The sequence below is a fragment of the Gigantopelta aegis genome, chromosome 6 (assembly GCF_016097555.1).
Source record: "Gigantopelta aegis isolate Gae_Host chromosome 6, Gae_host_genome, whole genome shotgun sequence".
Lineage (NCBI taxonomy): Eukaryota > Metazoa > Mollusca > Gastropoda > Neomphalida > Peltospiridae > Gigantopelta > Gigantopelta aegis.
The window spans coordinates 58,419,096-58,445,798 of record NC_054704.1 but is presented as its reverse complement, the minus strand read 5'-3'; the positions used below and the strand labels follow the sequence as shown (position 1 = coordinate 58,445,798).

Below are 26,703 nucleotides of genomic sequence, written 5' to 3'. Positions count from 1 at the left end.
ATATATATATACACATACTAGTATATATATTCAATTATTTATTCAGTTAATAATAGCATAACAAAAATTATGTTTTACACCACTAGATAAGAAAATAAAATATGTGTGACATTTATTGTAGTGTATACATGCCTTCCCTTAAATATTGGCATGTTATCGGGATTAGTTTGTTGGAATTTGTGTGTGTATGTATGTATGTATTGTATATATATGTCGACGTTGACTGTTAGATACGCACTGGTGCAGGGGATAATTAAATCCTTTCTGGCCTCATAAATTGTCCCATGCAGTTGCTGGGACTCGAACCTGTGGCACCGAATTGCCTGCAAATTGCAAGACTAACCATGATGCACTCTGAGTTACTGAGGCATCCATAAAAAGGATGCTCTTTATAACTCGACCACATGCATGGGGCCTACAATCTACGCAGTCGATCCCGCTTAGGTGCATGAAACAGTGGGCAGACCTGGCACTGGCTAGTGTGTATTGATATATGAATATCTATATATTGTATATATGTCTAGGTTGACTGTTACATACATGTATATTAACACACTGGCGCAGGGGATAATTAAATCCTTTCTGGCCTCACAAATTGTCCCATGCCGTTGCTGGGACTTGAACCTGTGGCACTGAATCGCCCGCAAATTGCAAGACTAACCACGATGCACTCTGAGCTATTGAGGCATACATAAAAAGGATGCTCTTTTAACTCAACCACATGCATGGGGCCTACAATCTACGCAGTTGATCCCGTTCAAGCACACGTTCCTTTCCATTTTTGTGTTATTACAATTCAAGTCGGTGTATTATTACAATTCAAGGCAGCTCTGGTTATTACAATTCAGGGCAATTCTTTGTTACAATTAAAGTCCACTAGGTTATTACAATTCAGGGCAGTTTTATTACAATTCAAGGCAGGTATTAAAATTCAGGTAATTTATTACAATTCAGGGTACTACACATAGCCTTTGTGAATGGTGGGGAATGATGCCGATTATCTGAGTCTAAAAACATAGGTAATAAAACTCTGGAACACTTCCATCGTACTCGCAGTTGAATGGTGAAGAACTCGAGGGGCATCTGTTCAAAGATAATAATTAAGTGTTAAGTATCAAAAGAATTCAAAGCAACACTCTGGCGCCACATTAAAAGAATCCTTCATATGTGTCCATGTGGGATAGGGTTATTCCACTCGAGGCAAGCCTCGTGCCCGACATAATATTATGTACCCGAGGGTGGAATAGCCCTGTCCCACATGGATACATAATGGAGGATTATTTTTCTCCCATCCAGTAGATGAAAAACAAGCATTTTGGGAAAACATGAAAAACCTACATTTTTTTTTTATTATAATTTTAATATAAGCTCAAACAACAGATGTCACGTGGTCATGCAAGATCGATTTATTCCGCATGGGCTGATGTCATGGAATACACCTGTCTTGCATGGCTAGGGATAGGAGAAAATTAAATCATGCAACAGACTCAAAGAATTGCAGTCTAGCCTGGACTTCACCCGTGTTTGGCGCTAAAAGTAAGATGCACTACTGACTGTTAAAGCTTATAACCTTTAGTAATTCTGTTGTTTCTTTTCTATATACTAGTATGTCCAGTATATTTTTTTTAATTAAAATTTAATTTGCTCTCAATGAAAACTTTTATTTCACACTAATATAAAACTCACTTGATCATGATGAGGACTGTTTTCGTCGTCCAATAGACCTCTTTCTCATTCCACTGCACATGTGCCAATTGTGGGGTAACTCGAGGATGCAAACCGCGAACTCACACAAGATCTCGCAAAAATAGCCCTGTGTACAAGTTGGGGGGCATAGATAATGAGAGGCCATGCAATAGAAATGTGAATATCTCTGTGATTAATTATTCTATCAGTAGGGAACCCGAAAATTCTGTTGACATCCAACAAGACTTATTGGAGACATTTGTGAATTATTGCTTATCACGAAATAAAAAATATTTGGTTGTTAAAACCTGCGAAACCATCGGTTCAGATTCATAAATATCAGATATGGGCTGATATAATATTAATGTGTGCGCGCGTGTATGTATACAGATATTTATTGTATTTAACATGATTTAAATATTTATAAAGCATTATACAGATAACTACATTCAGGATTCTTGTTGGGATTTCTTTTCACCAAGTTATTTAAAATTTTGTTCGGTATTTGGAATACAATTAAATGATACATATGAAATTTGAGCTATGGTACTATAAAACATTAGAATCAGGCTCGTATGGATGATATCTGGAATTGGGGGAGGGGATGGGGCACAATCTGTAGAGGAGGGACTCAATCTAGTTGGTGGGGGGGGGGGGGGGGGGGGGGTAAAAGCCAAATTTTAAACTAGGTTTATAAAATTGGGGCTACAGATGCACACACCCGACTTCTCGGTTGTTACCGACCTGAGAATGGTCAGAAATATAATTGTATTGCATATACAGCTATTTAAATTTGAAGCAAGATTATTTAGCCTAAAAAACATGAGTGTTTTATTTATAACAGATTAGACTAGCCAACAGCTTGATAATATGGCTACAAACTCAAGATGGTCTCTTTATTATAAACTCATGAGGGTTTATTATGCACAGTCATAAGGTATTTTGTTTGAATGTTGGAAGCAAACATATTAAATACCATGCCTCGGACAACGGACAATCAACAAAAGTAAACAGGCCAAGTCTGAATTTAAGCCGAAATAATTAAAACAGTGAATGAAAAAGAAAATATAGGGCCTAATAAATAAATAAATAAATATTTTAAAAAATTAAGTTGTATGTGACTGATATAAGTAATAGTGAAAAGTAAAAGAAAGAAAGAAATATAATAAAATAAATAAGTAAAATAAGATAAATAAAATAATAAATAAGGTCACAGCGCTACACACACACATACACATATATAAATAATAAGATAAATAAATATATATGTTTTAAAACAGTAAATATATTATTTCAAGTGAAATTGTATGTATCTGATATAAATGATAATGAAAATAAAATAAATAAATAAATAAATAATTTGTGACTAGACATGTAACATTGATTAGTAGTTGTATGACAGTCTTTTTTTAAATGAAACTATAAGGGGGAAATAGAGCTGTGATAAAGGTCTATGTAAGTTAGGGTTTTTTTAGGGGAAAGGGGAGGCATATTTGATTAAATTTTAAATACTGATACATGTGGAGAATTAAGCATCATTGGAAATCCGCGTGAACATTTAACTATAATTCTAATTGTTAAAAGTATTTTATTGTATGAATCTTTTAATTTTGCGTTGTTAAAAAACCATTGACAATGACAGGCGGCTCCAGAGACTTCGTCTAAGTTAATTTTTCACTGCTTTTGGTCTTAATCCATTCCGATGTAAACTTTAGTAGACCTTTTTTCAGAGCCATTTTACCATCTTATACGAAATATGTACGTTAGTCGCTAGAGATTCACAGCTCCTACAGAGCTAATCACGACGCTCATGACAACTGTCGATCATGCTCCCCAATTTGTATATAGCCTCGATACCATCTAATTCGGCAAGGGCGTAACTCTTTGCACACATACACAATGGGAATGTGAAAGAGGTCTATTAATTAATGTTTATTGACACCCCAGCACACAAAAATATATTGGTCCATAGCTAAAGGGCCAGCTATAAGATTTTTTGCAGCAGTCAAACAGTTACTAATTGGTGCCGGTTTATTAATTCTACTTGTTTCTTCTCTTAATAAGTAGTATAAATAGTTGGGCTTCATTTTGTTATGAGAACAACAGATTTGGCTGTGTGCTTTAAAAGGCTTACTACAATTTTGTTTTGATACAAAATTGCATCTATAACTCAGTATGACAATGAAAATCATTATCGGCCAGCAGAAGAAATTGGTCTGTTTCACATGAGGAAGACAAAAACTGAGTATTACTAGTATTATCCAATATTTTATAAATACGCATACTATAATTCTGAAATCATTAATAAAATATACTTGATTGTCTTTGAGGAAGTTATTTGTACCACAATATAAGCTTTTGCCTTGGTAAGTGATCATTTGAACGTTCATATCATTCGTATGTTTCATAAAAATTAAATCATATATTTTCATAAGCATTAGCTTTAAAAGCATAGAAAAATAAGAATTGTCTAATGCATCCACAGTCGTTTTATTTTGTATTGTAAACATTTGGCAGTAAAAAGAATATCGTTATGTCATGACTTCACATATATTACGTCATGTAATGTGCGTAACACATGACGTAATAGCTGATGGCTTTGTTGTAGATGGCAGAGGAATTTTTATATTAAAAACCAGTTAAAAGTGACAATGGGTAATAGAGTTACCAACTCACTACGAGCAGTTACAAATTCTCTGTCCCTTGTGAATGAATGTTATAAAAGTTAAAACCCTCACCCGAGACTCGGATTTACAACATTCATTCACTTGGAACAGATAATCCATAATTCTGCATAGCTCGTTCATTATTTTCTAAGTACTTCATAATATTAACATTGATGATGCAAACCTCCTTGGTTCAGATGATGCTTAGTTCCACTGAGGTGAGATGAGTAGAAGTATAAAAACTAATTTTACATGTGACATCCCTTCAAATGTAGACACTTTAGGTGGTGGCAAGGAAGACTTGCATGTGGTAAAGAGACTATCTGTTAAGACAGTTATATTGTTGAAAGTGAATTGTTTTTGTACACTTCACAGAGAAAGGCTCTATACAGTCAAACATGTTCCAATATACTGGTATGTTAAATATGTGTTCTGCTGCAATTTTGAAGTCTGTAAAAATATTTAAAATTATATATGGGCTATGGGCTATTCCAATTATTATTAATGTTTAGGGCAAATGTTTAGAAATCTGAAAAGTAGTACTGTTAGTGGATAAGAGATATGCAGTCAACTGTGAGTATAATACAACTTGTACAATACACAAGGATCTATTGAGGTTGTAACCTTGTTTGGTATGGGGTAAGATCATCTTGGTTTACATTAAAGGTGTATTATAAGTATATATTTTTACTTGTTAAAGTGTAATTTTTGTCAGTATAGTAAAGTATGGTGTTAAACTATATTTTTTTCAGGCTATTACAACTGGAGATATACCTGGGTTTGTTGATGTGGTACTCAACTTCGGCGTCAGTGGTCTTCAGGATGATAATATTCTTACACAGTTCAAGATGGCAAACATGTCCCAAGTGTTCTTTGGTGACGATACTTGGATCAGTCTGTTCCCGAACCACTTTCTCCGATTTGATGGAACTACGTCTTTTTTTGTCACTGACTACACAGAGGTACTTACGATTCTCATGGATGAGATTTGGTAATAATATACAGTCAACTTCAGTTATTTGCAGATCGGTTTATAGCATAATTTTGGTTAATCGACTATTTTCACCCAACATAGAACCATTTGCCTATATATAACACTACAAAACATCCGGTTAATTGCCGAGTTTAACTTTTAATTGCTTAACAATAGCCAAGTCATTATTTTGGGGATCACAAATAATGCCAAAGCTTGCCACACCTTTTGTGATGAAAAGAACATCAGACCAGTTTTCACTGCAACTCGTACATGGTCATGGTGCATTCAGTCAATTAACGGCCCCCGTAATTCCGGAAACTGATGTAATTTTGTAATCATGTGCACCGATAAACTGTGTAATGATTCTGTTGTTTTAAGTTTATCTCATTAACTACATGGATAATACACTTTGTTTACACTACTGGATGGTCAGTACCTTTTTCTTTTTTTATGCACATAGTTTGTGTTTAAAAGACAATGACACCCAATAATAACAGGTAACAATTGATTGAATGTTTGTTTAACGACACCCTAGCACAAAAATACATATCGACTATTGGGTGTCACAAATGGTAAGTATATGAACATATTTGTATAGACTCATGTAAAACCACAGTGTAAGGAGCTGTGGGGGGGGGGGGTATAATACAATATATAAAATTGTTAAGTATATCTTAAAATTTTGTATAGAAGTCAAAGTGTTTTAAAAACTTTACAATTAACATTGGATGGAATTTAAACGATTCCAAAACATTTCTGTTGCCAAATATATCATTTCTTGTCGGCTTGAGATGATCACACTCCAACAAAATGTGCCGCACAGTCAGTGTACCCTGACAGTGTTCACACTGAGGAGGAGGGTCCTTCTTTAAAATAAATGAATGCGTCAAATATGTATGGCCGATGCGGGCACGGCATAAGACTACTTCATCCTTCCTGCATCGCCTGTAGGATGACTGCCACTCTCACAGGACTGCCTTGACAGAATGAAGCTTATTCGCAACCGCACCGTCCCAATCATCTTTGCAAGTCGAAAAGATATATTGGTTAATATGAAATTTAAAATCACTACAGGTAACAAAGATGTTAAAAAAATAATATTGATTACAGGCAGATTAAAACAAAAAAGTCACACTAATTATAATTTTTAGTTTTTTAATTATTATTATTTCTTTTTACATTTATATATATCCAACTGCATGTGTTAACTATAATAGTTCAGGTATGAAGTACTGCACTGTGCTAGACTGTCTCCCGTGCTTTTTTGTAGTTTGATGGATGTTACAAAGTGAAAGTCGGTACTATCGGTTAATCGACTAACCCCGATAATTGCATATGATCGAGCTACACGGAGGCTATGCAAATAAGTGGGTTTGACTGTATTTCCAAATTAAGTGTTCATGTTTTCAACCTCTCTGCCCTCTCATAGTATTGCTTGTGTAACCCATCCACCATATCCAGGTAAAAATTCTTAATACAACTGGTATAAAAACTCTTTTTTTTTCCATTGGTTAATTGTCATGATAAATCGGACGATATATGTATGCTGTCGTGGGCAACCAGCATTTACCACAATGACAAAATTCTGAGAACTCATCCAGTATGCTGTCACTTAGCCTCATGTGTGGTGTTTTTATTAGTATATTAATTCTGCATCTTCCATTATATTTAAACGTTGATATGCCGGTAAATAATTTTAAAAACAATTACCATTATTATTATTTTATTATTATTTCGTGCCATTGTAATTTTTAACACTTCGTTGGCAAAAATGAACACCCACCCACCCTAAGTAAGGTCCAGTCACTGATCAATCACACTATTGCACCCACCCACCCTAAGTAAGGTCCAGTCACTGATCGATCACGCATCGCACCCACCCACCCTAAGTAAGGTCCAGTCACTGATCGATCACACATCGCACCCACCCACCCACCCTAAGTAAGGTCCAGTCACTGATCGATCACACATCGCACCCACCCACCCACCCTAAGTAAGGTCCAGTCACTGATCGATCACACATCGCATCCACCCACCCTAAGTAAGGTCCAGTCACTGGTCGATCACACATCGCACCCACCCACCCTAAGTAAGGTCCAGTCACTGGTCGATCACACATCGCACCCACCCACCCTAAGTAAGGTCCAGTCACTGATCGATCACACATCGCACCCACCCACCCTAAGTAAGGTCCAGTCACTGATCGATCACACATCGCACCCACCCACCCTAAGTAAGGTCCAGTCACTGGTCGATCACTGCGTCTTGTCTGCTCTTGTAGTCTGTGTTTACAAAATGGCACCAACAGTTCATTAGAAATAATTGTATCACAATCTAAAATGCACCATTTTTGTTTAGAACATACTTTTTTGGACAATACAGTTGATAAAGAAGACAAGATGGAAATAACTATCAATTTTTTAAACACAATTTTAAATAACATTAACTGCTAGTGCTATAATTTGTATTTAAAAAAAAAAAATACTTACCCTTTCATAAATGAATATTATTTTATGTCTGTATAAAAAAAAAAAGTAAAAATATGTTAGTAAAAGGCATAGACTTGTAGACCTACCCCATGAATGTTCTTTTGTCCAAAATTAATCTAGGTGATTTTTTCGAAATAATTCAATTTAAGGTTGAAACACCACTTCACAAATGTTAAGTTCAATCATATTCATAGCATGTGCAATAGAAATTAACAGCTAACAATTTTTACAGACTACAGTATTTGCCATTTAGTTTGCTTCTAAGTCAGTGACATCATGTCAAGAGGAATAAAAAAGATGACATCATACTGTTACTTATTACAAGCATTTTCATTGAATATTGTATGGAGAATAGCTCAGTCGATTGAGTGCTCGCTTGAGGTGCTTGTGTTGCAGTATCGAACCACCTTATGGATCCATTCAACTGTTTTTTCTCGTTCCAACCAGTGCTCCACAACTGTTCAAAGGCTGTGGTATGTGCTTTCCTGTGGGAAAGTGCATACAAAAGATCCTTTGCTGCATTAGGAAAAATGTAGCGGGTTTCTTCTGATGACTGCGTGTCAGAATTACCAAATGTTTGACATCCAATAGCCGATGATTAATTAAGCAATGTGTACTTTAGATAATTAGGTTTTTAAGATTTGTGGGATTTTAAAAATAAAAACACAATAAAATGTCTTTAGAGATACTCCTTGAGGCCCTAATCTAGAATTGAAAAAGTAGGAGAAGTGACATCTCACTTCCCAGAAGAAAGGGGAGAAGTTTGATAAAAATAGGCGAAGTGAACATTTATCATTACATATTGTAATGTTTCACCAGTTTCCATTTTCAATTGAAAAAATTCCTAATTTTACAACTCTGTTCTAATTGTAATATTTCTATATAAAATACTACTTTCGGTAATAAAATTTAAACAAAACAGTTCTATGTTTCATTAAAAACATGATATTGTTAAGTATGTGCTGCAATGTTAAAATTAAAGTATTAATTAGTATTTTATGGCATTACTGAAATGAAGGAAGCTGAGGATTAACAACACTTCAGTGGTCACAACACGCAACGCAACACACGTCACTTTGAGAAACAATAGCCCGGTTTACGGGTGTATCTGAAGAATGTCATCATTAGACTATGACATAATAATATTTAATCTCTTCACAACAGAAACTGGCATGAGCATTAACATTTGTTGGTTGATTTTTATAATAAATTGAACATGGTAAAACATGCTCAGAAACAATCTGATTAAATTAGCTCTACTGGTATATACCAGTAGATCTAACAGCATTGCATGGACTCCCATGTCAGGTGACATTTCATCTATAAATAACAATTTAAATATCAACCAATTACACTTCGCCTTTTATAGCGTTATTCAGGAGCATACAAATTCTAAAAATATTGGGCGAGACTATTTTTGCAATAGGCGAACTTGTTGGTCTATTTCAACATTGAAAAAAACAGGGGGATCAGTGCAGTAATAAACTCTGGATTGTATACTGGTATAAACAGATTTTATGGCTATACCATAACTTTTTTTTTTTTTTTTTTTTGAAACAAATTTTATAAAAAAAATTATATTGAAATTAGTTTCCGGCATACTTCGTAATTCACCTGTATCATTTCGTATACCCTCGGCATAATCCCAAATTTTTTCAAATTCTTTTCAAATCACTGGCATGATTTTGCAAGTAAAGTTTTGATTGGTCGAATGAAAGGTCAACTGGACATGAGCTTCAACGGGCTGCTGTTAGAACCACATGTAATAGTGGAGCTAATTTTAATTAGATTGGGGCAGAAACCATTTCCCGTTAATAGACAGGTTCACGATTACTCGAGGATGCAGTCTGGTGCCAAAGTTAAAACACTGTCCTACAATGAGCTATGACAATAAACCAGTATGGGTCTTGACGTATGTTGTGTGTTTTCATTTTTTAAATCGGATTAGGTCCAGAATGTTATGGTGACTTTGACTTCTCACTACTGCTGATACCTTGGTGATTTGAGCTGATTTTCAGATAAAAACACACTCATTTAGCTGGCAAAATTAGAGCCTGCTCCTAATAGGTGTAGTATTAGAATACGAATAATGTCACTGTGTTTTATTGTTAACTATAAGGATTTAAAACAATTTTTTTTTAATTTGTGTTAAATCCTTATAGTTAACAATATTTTGCTTTACAGGAAACAGATTTAATCAGAGTTGGGAAGTTGGTAATAATTACATGTACTAAAAATAATCATTTGTAATATACAATTGATCAATTTAAATTATGAATAAAAATTTATATTTGTTTTAAAACTGTGCAAGTAACACACTTTCTACAATAATATTTTATAATCCCTGATATCTCTAAATAAAACACTTCACTAGAATGAATTACTATAGCCATTTGATTTTGAGCCTTGGACTGGAATATGTTGTTTTTATTCACAGGTTGACAACAATGTGACACGTCACCTCGACTCGGAGTTGGTCGATCCCGACTGGGATGTCATGATTCTTCATTACCTTGGTCTTGACCACATCGGTCATCTGAGTGGACCTACCAGTCCGTTGATAGCACCAAAACTCATTGAGATGGATATTATAGTTGAGAAGTTATATACTGCAATGGAGAAATGGGTAGGTCTTTGTGTACTGCTTCATATGTAGACCTGAAATGTGATGCTGACATAGTTAAATCTCAGTTGTTCGAAATATACAATGTCTTGATATATTTTTTCTTCTTGCTTACAGGTCTTTAGATTGCACCAATGCTGAGCTGATAAAGGGTGTGCCCAAAATCAGCAAGCCCAAATTAAGTACAAACATGCTAACCTCAAAACATTTCACCTCAAAATCAATGGAATGTTACTTGAAATGCATTTCTGAATATGTACAACCTTTTACAAGCTATTAGTAACATTACTGCACTAAAAACACTGGTTGTGCTCAGAACTGACAAAAGGGAACAGACAAAAAGCCTGTTGTGCCCAGATTATTGAGATCCAAACCCCTCTGCATTTTCAAATTGTTTTCCTTGTCCAACGTTTTTAAAAGACACATACTATTTTATTTTATTAATATTAACTTAGTGGAAAATATTTATATTAGTTTAAATGGCTAACTCTGTTAATTTGTGACTTGTCTTGAACATTATATGTATTATTAAAAAAAACCCATTTCAGCCTTTAGTTAAGCCTATGAATGTTGCTACAAATCACTTGCATGGATTTGGTGCTACATTTTAGAGTGAAACTGAATCTAAAGCCAGTCTGTTGGTGATCTGTGGAGACCATGGGATGAGCAACCAAGGGGGACACGGAGGGGCCTCGGTGGAAGAGACCACAGTTCCTGTCATCCTTGCCAGTCCAGCACTGAATGCAGGTGGCAGTATCTTTTAATACAGTTGCTAGGGGAAATAAGTCTAATATGTTTTAGGATTTAATTGTTTTACTCATTTTGGGAGCTGGCTAGATGTGGCACTGGTGGAGTGTCTACAGATATATCAGAAAGGAAGGGATTTTTTTTTTAATGACACCTCAGCACATTTGAAACTTTCACTGTTTGGTGTGTAACATGCTTTTTGATATACCAGTCATGAGGCATTGGTTAGGACAAGGAGAAACATGGCATGTCCACCAAGAGTGATTGATACTGCATTGCATTACATTGCACTTATACACTGTAGTGTGTGATGTTTTTGCTAGTTATTGGGAAAGTAGACAGTTTCACTGCCATAGAACTTCTTCTTTTCTTGAAACAGAACATTAAAATTAAATTAATGACCCCAATTAAAGAGTGTGGTTGTGTGTCTGAAACAAAATCTTTTCCCTTCCATTCTATGATTCAGTGGGAGCAAGGTGTAGCTTTGATGACTGGTTATTTTCCACCTCTACCACTTATCAAAGGCCACCGTTCTATCATTTGTAATGAAAATAATTAATTGTTTTCCTTAAATTTTATTACCAGAAGTAGTTGAAGAGATTGGCAGGCAATTGATCAGTTTAATTAACTTGTATTTCAAGGCTTGTATATTACTAAAATTCTCTTTGTTACGTTTTCAGTCCACATTACTGTATTTTAGATGTTTTGTATTTTAACAGAAAACAAGAATCCAGAAGCAATATTTCAGACCGATCTAGCTCCTACTATGGCAACTGTGATGGGAGTTCCAATTCCCAAGAACAATCTAGGTCGAATTATATTGACCAGTCTGATTGGCTACACTGTAGAAGATAAGGTCAGAGCATTTCAAATCAATGCCTTCCAAGTTTCAAAGATACTTCAACAGAATATCCATAACTGTGACAGAGGTATCTATCAGCATTATATATCAGAATAGGAAATTAGCTGAGTTCAGTCAGATTGTGTATTGTTTCAAATATACCATATTAGACAAACAGGGTTGAAAATTAGCAGTTGCCTGTGGCGACCTTTATTGGCTATGGGCGACTTAAGAATTTTACAAAGGTAGTCTGTTAGGCGACCATCGATATTAGGGTCTGGCTAGTATGGTACAAGTTAAAAAACAAAGACACTGAAACTGAATCGAATGTGACAAAACACATCTCGTCTGTGTTGGCACGAACTACTGCAACAGAAGACATAGAACATGCTCTATATTTTAACAGCGCCAAGTTCAGCTTCTGTGGCTTTGAGCCGGGTTTTCTAAAAATGGAGCTCAAAATGTACTGAAGACATTGCATGTATTTTTTAAATCTACAAGTCGTCGGCTTATTAGAATGGATTGGCGCTCCATAATTATCTAGTAGAGCTACTATTTGACAATTGTTATGGTAAAAAGGAATCATATTTAATTAGCTTACATTATTCTGGGACAAAATCAAAATCTATCTTGTAGTTTTAACTCACACTAATTTCAATTACTACAGCCCAGGGCTTACTCCAAAGGTCATTTAACTGATTGTCGTTGTCGATATTGTTTTAAATTTAAGCGATTTGCATTACATAAGAACATATCAAATCTAAAGTCTTGACACCAAGACTTGCATAATGACATAACTGTCCAAATGTTATTGTATTAAACAATAAGTACACCCTTATGCTATGTAATATAATAACTAAGTATATTGTATATTTTGGTAAAATGTTGGGTTTTTTTTACAGATTTATTTTTCTTTTGATATTTATTTTATTAGTAGCCTACTACTGTAGCATTTACAATATCCAAATTAAACGCACACGTGTGCGTGCTTCGTCCATTCCCAAGGAAATCCAATACTGGAGATTGTACCCCTTCTAGCATCACCATAAAGAGGACTGCCATCCCAAGACTAGGTTAATATAACAAAGCACGCACAGTTGTACCTTTATTCTCTTTGTATTGCAATGCAAGTCAAGCTCTATACCTTGGCTGTTCTAGCATTTTGTCTTCACCCCTGTATTAAAAATGAGATTTAATCATAATTTAATGGTAATTTGTAAAGAATTCTTTTTATTTATACTGGATGTCCTTCTTTTTGTCTCAAAAAATGTTATTTGAGTTGGTATAGGTTTAAAACGTAATAACATGTTTTTATAAGAATTTTAACTGTATTCATTATAAAGTTGCATGCCAATTCATCGGTTTCCCTTTGAAGAAAACAGACTATATATGGTGAGCACATGATTATTATTCCACAAAGAATATTCTAGTTTTGATTTTGGCTGTGCATTTAAATTACAATGTGATAATTAGAGGGCTAGTTGAATTTGCGAAGGTCCAGTAAGATTTGTCTTCAACTGGCCCTCCTGGCGACCATGGTTTTCATGTTACTTTTCAACCCTGGATAAACATTGTTTCCCCTTAAGCCAAGCATTCAATTTTATGACATTTATTTTGTTACAACATTAGACCAGCTATAATTAAAATTGTTCTAATATTTATCAAGTGACAATGCCTACAAATATTCTAATTTTATTAAATATGATTGAACTGTATTAGACTTATTGGGTGTACAACAAAAATGTTTAATCAGACTTGATTGTAACTCAGATAGCAACATATTGGATAAACAACATTTGGTACAAGCCCACAATTGTCGTTCTCTCCCCCTCCCCTGCGTTTTTGTGTGTGTTTGGGGTTTTTTACAACATAATTTATGATGTCAGAGTTGGGAGCCTGAAATTATTACCGGGTATCATACTTATCTATAAATAATATGATTAATGTTTTCAAACTATATTAATAATTTTTATACTTAAAAACATAAATTAAGGTAGACAGAAGATTTTTGAAACTAGAACGCTTAACTCATGTCCTGAAGTGTTTTCAAAAGATTGTCCAATATTCTAAGTAATTCTACTGTTTCTGCAGAGAATGTATTTTTTATTTGTAAATTCTGGTTTATAGTATTTAAAAGAGATTCTCTATTAGATATTTCCTTTTTTATTTTGATCTTCTGTCTGTATATTTTATATTCATAATCAAGTAGTTTACAACTTTAACTGTTTATGTCTGTAGGTCCTAACAAAACCGTGTACATACCCCGTTTAATTGCCTTGATTACTTTCTAAATAGATGATGGTTTCCAGGTTTATAAACAGACTGAAAAGCGGCATGCCAAATGGCTGAATTACATGAAGAATAATGTGAGCAAGGCATCATGGGACAGATTTGGCCACACACTGATTGCCGACTACCAGCACAGTGTACGTCAGATGGCTTCTCGAATTAGTGCAACCTCTACCACATATGACCTCTACAGTATGATCATTGCAATAGCTTACCTGATTATGGTAAATTAATTATTTGTTTTGCAAAAATCTTTATTACCACAAATTATTGCACTTTGCTGACATTGCCTGTAAGTGTAAATTGTAAAGTATTTACCCCATGTCCTATCATTCAGTTTTTATTTTCTCTATGCAGGACTCAAACTTAATGACAACACTGACGGCAAATACTGACCGTTGAGATATAAATTGCCGTGGGTTGGGAGCATCACTGGTGGCACTTTTGTGCCCCAGGATAAAAATTACAGCCGTTGTTAAAACGTCTAACAGCAGCAAAATGAATATATCTGGTGTATTTGTCAATATTAAACATTTGTACATTTTAAATATGTCTACATGCAACAATATAACCTTCAGTCATATTTATTTGCTGTAAAAGTCACATTTTAAAAAATTGCCATAGACAGGCTCAATTGCCGTCGGTGGGCCATTTCACCCACAACAATTTTTTTTAATGCTGTGGGTGACATATTGTTAAGTTCGAGCCCTGAAATGGTTTAATAAATCCACTTTTGACCCTGTCAACACGCTGCAAGTGTGACATATCAGAAATTAGTGATTAGGTGACTTTTGTTGTTGCATCAAGCAAGTTGATGATATCCACTGATGGTGAAAGCACACTTGGTTTGTTAAAAAACTGTTTTTGAATGAATATCGTGGTGAAAATGGGATTTTAAAAACAAACTGTTTAATCGACTTATGTATGACTTATGTATTTAATCATGTAACAGTAATTACCATGGCTTTAGCTTGCATCAGCGTTGTGCACAAAATACATATGCACAAAATAACCAAATTAAGTACAAACTGATCTCAAGATATGTCACCTCAACATCCTGCCAAGTGTTAAATTTAATTAGATTTTAAAAAATTGAAATTCATTTCTGAATATTGACAACTCTACATCAGCATTAGCAGTACTGAACTAAAACAACCTTCCTGCACTGAGAAAAGACAAAGGTGCCCATTGTGCCCAAATTAGTGAGATCTAAAGCTCTGAATTACAGAGATATGTCTTCTGAGGATCTACTCACAACCTTCTGTACACATGATTCTATGGTCTTTTTCTGTCCAGGGGTGGGATCTAGCTCGGTCACTACCAATGGAAAATGTAGAGGATTTCTTCATAAGACTACATGTTAGAATTACTAAATGTTTGACATCCAATAGCTGATTATAATTAATCAATGTACTCTAGTAGTGGTTTTAAAAAACAAAAAATCTTTTTTAATATGTTTAATAATTGTTAAGTTTCTTCTATGAGACTGCCTATCTTATAAATGCTTGTGCATCTTTACAATTTTAGATACTGGTTTTGGAATATAAACCAAATATTACATTTTGTATGTATGTATAAGGGAAATAATTTGAGTACGTTTTGGCTGTGAACTTTAATTACTTTGTTTAATAATGATAGTTTGTACAATTCATGTGAGTGAATTACTGAACTCACATGATAGCACAGTTTTGTGACGTTTTCAGGTTTTCCTCTCACTGTGCATCTTAATCTGTGCACCAGAGACTTTTGTCTACAGAATATCATCCAATGAAATGGCTGCATTTGGCATCTGCTACATTCTTGGACTCATTGGACATGTGACTGTTTGTACCAGCCCTCACAAAAGCGAGTTTGTGTGTCAGACAGATGTGTTATCAGTTGTTTTACAACTTCTAACAATTGCAGTATTCTGTAGTATTTGTGTTCTCCTCTTCAGTTACACAAGGCACTACTGTCATTCGTTACAGGTAAATAATTTGTCTCAATTTTGTACAGGATTATGTTTAGTCTGTAAAGTTAGGCATATTTTTGTTTCTTAACAATAATAGGGATTATTACATGGTATCTAATGATAGCAGTATACGGGTAAGAGAAATAGTGAATAATGTATGATGTTTTTAGCATCTATGGCCTAGGCAATAGATCAAGTTATAGAAAGCAAGATATACATGTTACTTTTTCATTGAAATCAACGTTTTACTTTTCAATGACATATTGTATTTAATGGGCGGGATTTTGCTCAGTCTGTTGAACGCTTACCTACGGTTCTTGAATCCATTCAACTGATTGGGTTTTTCCAACCAGTGCACCACAATTGGACAAAGGCCATGGTATGTGCTTTCCTATCTGTGAGATGGTGAATATAGAAGATCCCTTATTACATTAGGAAAAAGGTAGCGGCTTTCCTCTATTGACTATAGTCGATGATTAATTAATTGATGTGCTCTAGTGGTGTCGTTAAACAAAAACAAAACTATTATATTGAAAATTAAAGTATATTGTTGCTATTATTATTATTACTCGAACAGCTACCTTGTTTTTGTTTTCAGTTTAAATCGGTGAGCAGTCTGGATACGTTTCTCATGATAGGGACGTTTGTGCACACTGTAAGTCTTCTGTCGAGCAGTTTTGTTGAAGAGGAGCATCAGACATGGTATTTCTACAGCACCACCATTCACGTGATGATTCTTGCAAAACTGTCTTACCAGCAGGTCACACAGAGCACACTGCCCACAGGCCAACTCACAGAGCAGTCTAGTGTACCGCATTCTAATAAAGAAAACAAAGTGGAGAAAAATTACCAGTTAGAAAAAGATGTCAAAGATGGTATATTCACGAAGTATCAAAATCCAGTATATTCTGATTCCTCTTACTGTGGTGAAGTAGAGTGTCTACAGAAAGATGACAGTGTGGTGGCTGATACTGGTAAATCCAGAGACACTGGGAAGTGTTCATCAGGGGTAGCCATCTTGTGTTTGTGGCTTGTGTTGGTTTTACTGCGCATCCTGCGGACTTGGAACCAGACTGGAGATAAGTGGCACCATCTGCCAGATGTTGGTGACTGGTTAGTGAGGTACCGTTTGTTTTTTATTTTATTAGTCTGCACTAGTTTAAATACTGTGTCATTTCGACATCAACACAAATTACTTTGTATCCATTTTTACTTTCTTTTTTATTATTCGCTTTTTTTTCTTACAACATTTTAATGTTAACCTTTGGACTACTGGATTAATTTTTGACAAAAACCATGATGAGTGGGTACAAATTACTTTTACTCACATATATCCACTTAAATTTTTATAAATATATAAAATAGAGTTCAAATTTCGAAGCGATATGTATTATTTTTCTCGTTTTTTTCAAATTTATATGATATTTTAGATAAAAAAATATTTAAAAAGTCACGTTTATTTATGGGCATTTGTGGCCAGATGTCCATTATTTATATCCATTACTCCCAATAACTGTTTTTCTGACCAGAAACATGAATTGGGGAATGCGCTGTATGTGTACAGTATGTTGACTTACATGATGTCGGGCGAGACATCTCGTCTGCAGTAGTCAGAAGGTTGAACACTTTATTTAATAAAACTGAAAATATTTCCAGCGAAACAGATTTTTGTAGATTAACTGTACCTTATACAAATATATATGTTCCTTTTGCAGGCCCGAAAATAAAAGTATTTTGTCGGGAACAGTCATCTTTTCGATGTTGTGCATTGTTACTACAAGATGTCTTCACAGGTCTCCTTTCCAGACTAGTCTCTTCATCTGGGCCATGATCTGCGTTTACAGTTTTCGAGCTGCAAATGGTGCAGTCTCTTTCCCAGGAATATATAATGGAACATCCAAGTATGTAAATTCCCTCATACAAATACTACCTGAATTATTAAATAATATTAATTTCACACGTAGGTGTTTTTAGTCGAATTATTGACTGCACCACCACCACCTTCTAGTTCCTTCTAAAGTGAAGTTTAATTAACCATGTCATGTATACTGGGTGAGCTTACACAAGTGGTATATTTTCAACATGTTTAACTTGTGTGGTGTGCTACATTGCCTACAATTCTGAAATAAAAACTAGTTTAGATTTAGTGGAGAATGTATGAGGAAGTGCGGATTCATGAAAAATAGTTTACAAACCCCGTAGAGTTGAGTTAATCCATTATTCATGAAAACTCTTTACTTGACAGCTAAATTAACTTCTATTTTACAGGGCTTCTAGAATTTTTTATAAAATCCACTAGCCATGGAATCGGTGATTTAAAAAATTTACTAGCCCTACTCGGGGCTCACCCTGGATCAAAAATACCTGTAGCCAAAAAATTATGGAATGGAATTTTTATTAGCCATATTAAAAATGTTTTAGCCATATTTGTTTATGCAGTACTGTATAGAGTATTTATATATGAATATGAAAATGCATTTTTATCAGCTAATTGTGTACAAACTGGAATAAATATGGATAACAAAACTATATTCCCTGATCAAAATCAAAGACAGCAATGAGGTTAGGGGCAGTTAATATATCACTTTGATTTTTCAGCAGGGGATGCATTATTTTCAGAGTTGGAAGTCAGTACCCCCTGCAACCACCCACCCCCACTTCTAAGGCCTATGACAACAAACATACAAAAATATGAGGATGGGTGAATGTTTATGGAGGGTGTTATTTTTTCTTTCTTCCTTTTTTCCAAATAAATTTTTTAGAGCTAATAAAAAAAATTCAAATAGAACTCATTATTTGAATTGCTTTTTTTTCTTCTTCTTTTTTAAAAAAAACAAACCCATCAATTCCCCACCCCTAACAATTTTGTAATTTGCGCTATGATTTCAGCATCATGTTAAATGCTTTGTTGATTTCAGCTTGTAAAACACCTGGGCTAAGAATGCTGACTTCGCGTTATTACAACTATTCCATTTATTAAATAAAATAAAATAAAATTAAAATTTGCTGTCTTTTTAAAATCCAGCTAACTTATTAGATGTCACAGTCATACAAATTTATATCTAACATTATCTAACAAATATCAGGGATTTACCGGACGCACAAAACTTGCGTATAGGACGCACTAAAACTTAACTGGACCCGCAAAAATAGAGATATTGCGTCCCGTCGGACGCATAAAATAGCTGACATTTTCAGTAACCCTGTCCACTATCAAAGATCGATCATTCTGTGTAACACACTATTTCTTTTCTACCTATAAACTGCGTATTCAAAGGGGATTCCCCATATCGAAAATAAAAAGTTTTAATCTCTGGGAACACTGCGTCTTTATCCTTTGCTGCGCTTAATCGGGTAAAGTTGGTAATTTCCGGAAAGAGATCGTGGATTTGTGATCATTCGGAACTTCTCGTCAACAGGCTGAACACAATTGGAAATTCCCGGGCGAATAAAACAAATTGGTTAAATGTTCTGATTTGCAGCACGATTCATAAACAACGCATGGTATTGTGAGTGTCATTTAGCTTGCAGGAAATGGTTCAAATAATTATACAGATCAAAGTGAAATGTTGGTTTTGAAAGAATAAACAATGAATACCGACACTGATTTCCCAAAAGGAAAAACAACAACACAGCTTGTTAAATTTACATATAGTTTACACATGATTTGTTGTCTGCAGCTCTCTGTCGTTTGTGTGGTTTTGGGACCCTTTGTTTTCAGGTTGGGAAAGAAAAGAAAGAGGTGAGTCCAAGGGACCCCCATTTCAGAAAGACAAGGTAAATCCCTGAAATATCATGATTATTGTAAGGCCCCCCCCAAAATAGGTGTGTTTCCGATTGCATCCCCCAAAAAATTAGGGTAGGTAGGTAGGGTTTTTTTGTTGTGTTTTTGTTGTGGGTTTTTTGTTGAAAATTTAATACTATCATAATAATAATAATAATAATTATTATTATTATTATTATTTATCATCATTGTTATTGTTGTTGTCGTTGTTGTAGTAGTAGTAGTAGTATTGGTATGCACTGTTTGTGTATTTCCTTAAATTAATGGGACATTTGTATTAATTTCGTTGTTCTTAATTTAAATACTTTATGCAAACATTTGAGATGCATTAATAATAAGACCTGTTGATTTAAGTGAAGAGGAGAATTAAGCTGAATTGATACAATTATATTTAATCGAAATAACCTGTACCAAGGCTATGTTCATACATTCGGTTACTTCTGTGACCGACCAAGCTGTTCGGTGGTAGCTAATCAGGGGAAGGAACTCTATTACAAAAGCTTTTCCAGAATTTCTCGATGTTTTTCGGAAGGGAATTACATGTGCAAAATGTATCGTATAATAGTACGTAAACAATGTGCAAGGAAGGAAATACTCTTGTTTGGTGATGTTGTCCTCTTTTATTTTTACTTCTTTTTTTTATTATTTTATTATTTTTTTATTATTTTTGTTTCAGTTTAAGAGAGAAAAAAAATTAGGGTCGGGGGAGGGGGGGTAAAACTAGGGACGGTCGGTCGACCGGAAACGCACCTTTTTTTATTTTTTTTTGCCTAAACTAATTTTATTCAGTGTACGTTTAACTGCAGTTTGTATAAAGACTGCATATTCATTTCCTGCAATCGCGATCTGCATGGGTGCGAAATTAACAAAGACAAAGGAAATAAATGAAACTGCAGTTAAGTATTCATTGATGCGAACAACTTTTTTTCTTTTTTTTTAACAAATTTACATCAGGATTTACTTGTGTGTAATCATATTGTTTACTGTCCGCAACATTTTATTGGTTCCCGACATGTTCATTTGGTTTAATGTGAAGTGCATAAACTAGTCTAGCGGACGTTTTGTTTTCGCTCGGCCCTTTGGATAGCCTACTTGTCTTTCGACCCTGAACTAGCATGTGTATTAAAATTCACACGCATTGTCGGTCTGTTTTTATTACTTTGGTTCATCATAGACTTTACAAAGTTAAAATAGCAAGCTACAGATCTTTTAGACTTTCATACATGTTGAATACATGCAGTTAAAATTAATAACAGTGATTATTAAAATAAGCAAACATTACACTGTATTCTGGGTGACACGGTTTCTCTTTACCGGTCGCGAAATCACTATTACGCTAATTAAATATTTGGTATTATTATTATGTTTGAGGTGTTGGATAGATTATTTAACCATTTGTTCACAATCAGAAGATAGAAAATGGCTTAGCCAAAATTTTAGCCACTTGAAAATTTCATTAGCCATTTTTTGTAAAAATTAGTCAATGGCTAATTTGGCTACCGACAGCACAAGCCCTGCCTACTTTACTTTTAAGTCATTACAATATTACTAAATAATAGTAATAATCCAATGTGTCATCTAACAACGGAGATAGAACTTAAAAACACTGGTTGTGGTGGGGGCAGGATATTCATGTTTACAAAATAAAACTGCTATATTGACCAAAATATTTCACTAGTCGTCGGGCATGGCAATAGTATTTATTTACTAGCCCAACATTGAATATAACTAGCCATGGGTTACCACAATTTAAACTACACTTCTGACGTCACACTATTGTTCTAGTTGTAGATTATTTGTCAGATAATGCACGGATAGCTGTACGTTCGTGAAAAATAACCTACAACTAGATAAAGCACACTGCTAACTTCAAGCAATATTCCACGTGCATTCATAGGGCGCAAAAAATGGACTCCTAAAAAACCTGGTTTATTCTTATTAATAGCAGTGTTTCCATATGAGTGGTGATGTTGGGGTAGCTCAAGAACAACTCTCCCCCCCCCCCCCACCAAACAACAAAAAACAAAAACACCCCCTCCCCCTAAAAAACCCCAAACAAACAAACAAAACAAGTCTAGCCATACCGAAATTTAATAGTATATGGATTTTGTTTCTGTTGGTGTTTATTTCTGTAAATTGATATTTATGTTGATTTGCATGCCCGAGCTTGTCGTGGCAATAGCTGCTGGTTCAACACGTTCCATTTTCACTGGACATTCCCCAGTAATAACAGAGCTCGCCTGGCTCTTCATCGCCTCACTCCGATAGCCAGTAATTTCGGAAACGAGTTGCTCCTCCACCCCTGACTCATATAATCTTGTCGCAGCTGTTGCTCATAGCGAGTAGTTGAAACAGAAGCCAGGTAACCCAGCTTCTTTACACAGCCCTGTCACAGTACTCCTGAGCTTATTCATTCCAACATTCACAGTCCCAAACCAAATTTCACCCTTCTTGTGTTGTGACAGGAGATAAAATGGGACTTAAAAAAATTAAATAAAAATAAGTTGTCTCAGAAATTTGCATGTATTATTGAATTATGGCATTAGTTAATCATGTGTCTTTTACCAATCAATAAATGATTGGGGATCTAGTCGTTCTGGTAAAAGAGGGTCCAGAATGAAAACGGCACACCACAAAATTGTAAAAATACATGCGCATATTTGTTGTTTATAACAAACCGCGATTACTTGTTTAAATGAATTGGACATCTCTGTGGCGTATCCAGGAAATTTGTGTGGTTAGTGGGTGCGATGTTTTGAAAAAAAAAGTGGCAACTGCATCCAAGGGAAAACGAAACACTATTTTAAGACGATAATTTGCTTACTATAAAATTAATAATGATCAGTAAATATTTCAATGTTTATAAAATTTGTATACAAAGATGTACTTACCAATGCTGGACATACTGCTTGTAGATGTTCACCAAGCAATGCTCAGGGTGAATAGCATTCGGATATGCACACAAGATCTTCTTACAAATGTTTCAGCTTGATATTCCGCCTTGTTTTGATTTGGATTGGAAACGTCTTCAGCATATCGGAGACATTCTTCTCCATGAGCAGATATGACTAATTTTAGCCGGGGGTTCTCCCAATAGAGGTTTTTGTGTTTCAATGCCGTCCGAAATGCAAAGTGTAAGCCAACTAAATAGATCAATGTATTTAAAAGGCGACTGGGTGTATCGGTCCCTACAAGTCCATTGAGCCATATTTTTAGTATCTGTCCCAATTCCTGCTGCATTCCTGTTTTTCATTACATTGTCAAAGGTGTTTTTGATTTGCACAAAATAATCGCCCCCTAGGAACTTGTATCTTTTAGTTTTACCTCTCTGTTCAAAGTAAAGTTGTATGGAAATAGCCAGCTCATATAGGGCTGATGCTGGAAAGTCACTACCATCTCCTTTCTTAATTTCGCACACAAATCTAGACAGTATAAAATTTAACTCATCCTGGGTCATGTCGTCTAAGGATGGATCAGTACAGCTGATAGATGAATCACTTTTAGCCAGTTAATTCCTCTGTGTCCTCCAGATCTCGAACAGTCTTATTGCCCATGCCACTTTGTTTTCAGTATTTTTCAACAGACTGAATAAAAATATAGAAAAATACATTAGCAAATTAACCACAAAGTACAAGTATTTGGAGAAACTTTTAAATACATGCATGTAATTTACATAATTTATGTTGTTTGAACATGTTAGCACCGTTATCTTTTCTCCAAATGACATTGCTGTTTTTAAAGGTTATAACTTGCTTTCCTGAAGTGTATTTGATTTAGCGTTGATAGAACACTACTGATCTGTATACCATTCATGTGTATTTTAAGTTTAAGGTGAATGTCGCATATAAAAGTATATGTTTCAAGAGCAAAACGTAAATTATATAATAAGCGCCAACTGGAATTTTTATACCTTCTTCCCGCCAAGTTTGCTATGTCCTTATCACCGACAATAGTCTTTATTCTTGAGGTCGATTTCTCAGTTATGAGTGAAATAGTCTGCTCCGGCTGTGATTCAACATGGTCCAGTTCCAGGTATGTAGCAGTATCTAAGTCATCTCTATAGATCGAAAAACTATCCAAATCATTATCTAAGATGGGCATTTTGTCTATCAAATCAAAGTAGTTGTCAAGGGCATTTCCTGAAATACCAACACATGAATTTGTTAAATATGCATGTAAAAATAACATCCATAACCCGGTACAAAGTAACTGAAAACGTCCTAGTAGGGGGAGGTGGGTGGTCAATAATCAGGGCATTTATTAAATAATGTATGAAGCGCCCTAGAAGACTAATGGTGGGGGGTGGGTGGGGGTCATGCTCTGCCAAAAACAAGAGGTTCCTTTAAACATGATTTTTTGCCATCTGAATAACAAAATTACCAATTTGTAAACAACACATTTTAGAAAGTGGGGGCATATTGCCCCCCCCCCACCACCACACACACACAGCTCTGACAGTCCTGGATAAACACAATCCACCAAGCCCAGACAGCTTTTAAGTAATAAATACGTTGTTAAACAAGCCGCGAAACGTGATAACATTTTACTTGTATTACGCCAGGACCGTACCCTATTTAAAATCCTGGGGGTGGGTGGGCACTACTTTTTATAAACAAATGAAACACTATACAAATTAAACCCTGAGATGTGTATGCTATTTTCTGGAGTAATTTTTTTTTTTAAAGTGAGATTCTCACGGAGGCGGCTGCCCTCCGTGCCCCCCCCCCCCCCCCCCCTCGGAGGGTAGAAAGACAGACATTTAAAATAAATACCGGATTAAATTTTACACTGGCACGTGATTAATACAAAGTGGAATTCTATGTAGTAGAAACAAATAACTGCCTTCTCTAGATGTTATTTACCGATATTATATAGATGAAATGTAAACAAATTTGAACTTTCCTGTAGATAACAGAGTATTGTGGTTATTTTTCAAGAATCGACAGTTAACCGTGTATTCTCCAATACCTAGAAGCCCTGTATTTTATGTTTTTTATTGAAAATATTGATTAAAATGGCAAAGAATATTTACAAAGCTAATAACCCAAAACAATAGGATCTTCTCTTATCTAACCTGTACAATTAATTCTTCAGCAGTGGATGGCTGGTATTAAGTGTGATTTACATGCTAAACATGTAGGGTCGAATTTATGAAGCCTGTTTTTTTAAACACAGGTGTTTAAGCGTTGTAAATGTATGCAGCCAGCGTTCGAAATAAGCACTTGTCCGTTTGTCCCGACAAGTGAAAATTTACTTGACAAGCATAATTTACCGGCGGACAAGTAAAAATTAATTTTAAAAAACCCCAGCATCATAATTTTTAGCAATGGTTGTACTTAAACAAAAAAAAACGAAATCAGTGGTGTCTCATCGCAAACTGTTATAAAAATATCGTGGTTAGAGAGTTAAATAAATATGGTCTTTATAACACAATAGTCTTAGTTTGTGAATATTCGGAATACCTAGGAGTTGCGATTGAGTTAATTAATTTTGTCAAAAGGTTAACTTAAAAAAAATTAGATCTGCAAAAAATGTGGGTGTGGTGCCACCCGTTTTACCCTCTGACAGAAACCCTGGTATAGGAGACTTATTGCTGTGGTGTTTTAGCCAGGATTGCAACATGTTGTGGTGTAGGAAACACATTGCTCAGGTGTTTTAGTCAGGATTGCAACATGTGGTGTAGGGAACTCATTGCAGTGGTGTTTTAGCAGTGTTCGAGATTAAAAATTTTGGGCAGTATCCCAGTTGGATACTAACATTTCAAAATCTGGTATCCCATCTGAGAATTTAGTATTATATGGTATCCCGGTGGGATACTGGGTTCTTGAAGTCTGGTATCCAAAATTTAATTCTGGTATCCTCGGGATATCGGGATACCATTAATCTCGAACACTGGTTTTAGCCAGGATTGCAACATGTGGTGGTGTAGGGAACTCATTGCTGTGGTGTTTTAGCCAGGATTGCAACATGTGGTGGTGTAGGGAACTCATTGCTGTGGTGTTTTAGCCAGGATTGCAACATGTGGTGGTGTAGGGAACTCATTGCTGTGGTGTTTTAGCCAGGATTGCAACATGTCGTGGTTTTGTTAAAGACAAAGCATTGTTTTTCTTTCAGAGGAACATTAGAGGCCCAGATGGCGTATGTGACTATTGTGTTTTTGATAATGGAAGCTTTAGTGACATGGATCTACTTCTCAATACGACAAGTACAGACTGAGCCGCGCTCTGCTGTGGTGTTGTGGGATAGAGTACAGACAATATGGCTTACACTGATTACACTTCTGTTACGACCACACAACTCTGCCGTGCTGGCTATGTTGTCTGTCACCGATGCCATGGTATCAAAATATGTTGTGTACCACATAAAACAGCCTTCCTTCCTGCTTCTTTATTGCATGTGGATGGGCGAAGCTGCCTTCTTCTTTCAGGTAAACATTTCATTAATTTCATTTATTGCTCTGTTTTTAGTTGGTAACATTTCTCATTAAGCCTTTGTGAACAAATCACATAATAGTTTTACATTATCACACACATCAACTTAGATGGGATGTGGTTATTTGTAATTAGACCTTTTTAATATTTTAATTTGCTTAGTAAATCAGTTTAGTAACATGATAATAATGACAACAGACGTTTCTGTTTGATTCAATAC

The 26,703-nt window shown here is 35.1% G+C and overlaps 1 protein-coding gene across 1 annotated transcript in view; it reads left to right on the top strand.

The window, feature by feature from the left end:
- Positions 1-26,703, top strand: part of LOC121374646 (GPI ethanolamine phosphate transferase 2-like) — a 44,503-nt gene that overhangs the window by 5,330 nt on the left and 12,470 nt on the right. Inside the window, exons 2-10 of the mRNA XM_041501753.1 lie at positions 5,105-5,314; positions 10,255-10,443; positions 11,052-11,187; positions 11,907-12,116; positions 14,324-14,541; positions 16,021-16,140; positions 16,846-17,499; positions 17,943-18,169; positions 26,167-26,479. Coding sequence (XP_041357687.1) covers positions 5,105-5,314; positions 10,255-10,443; positions 11,052-11,187; positions 11,907-12,116; positions 14,324-14,541; positions 16,021-16,140; positions 16,846-17,499; positions 17,943-18,169; positions 26,167-26,479 — 2,277 coding nt within the window. The remainder of the gene's footprint in view (positions 1-5,104; positions 5,315-10,254; positions 10,444-11,051; positions 11,188-11,906; positions 12,117-14,323; positions 14,542-16,020; positions 16,141-16,845; positions 17,500-17,942; positions 18,170-26,166; positions 26,480-26,703) is intronic.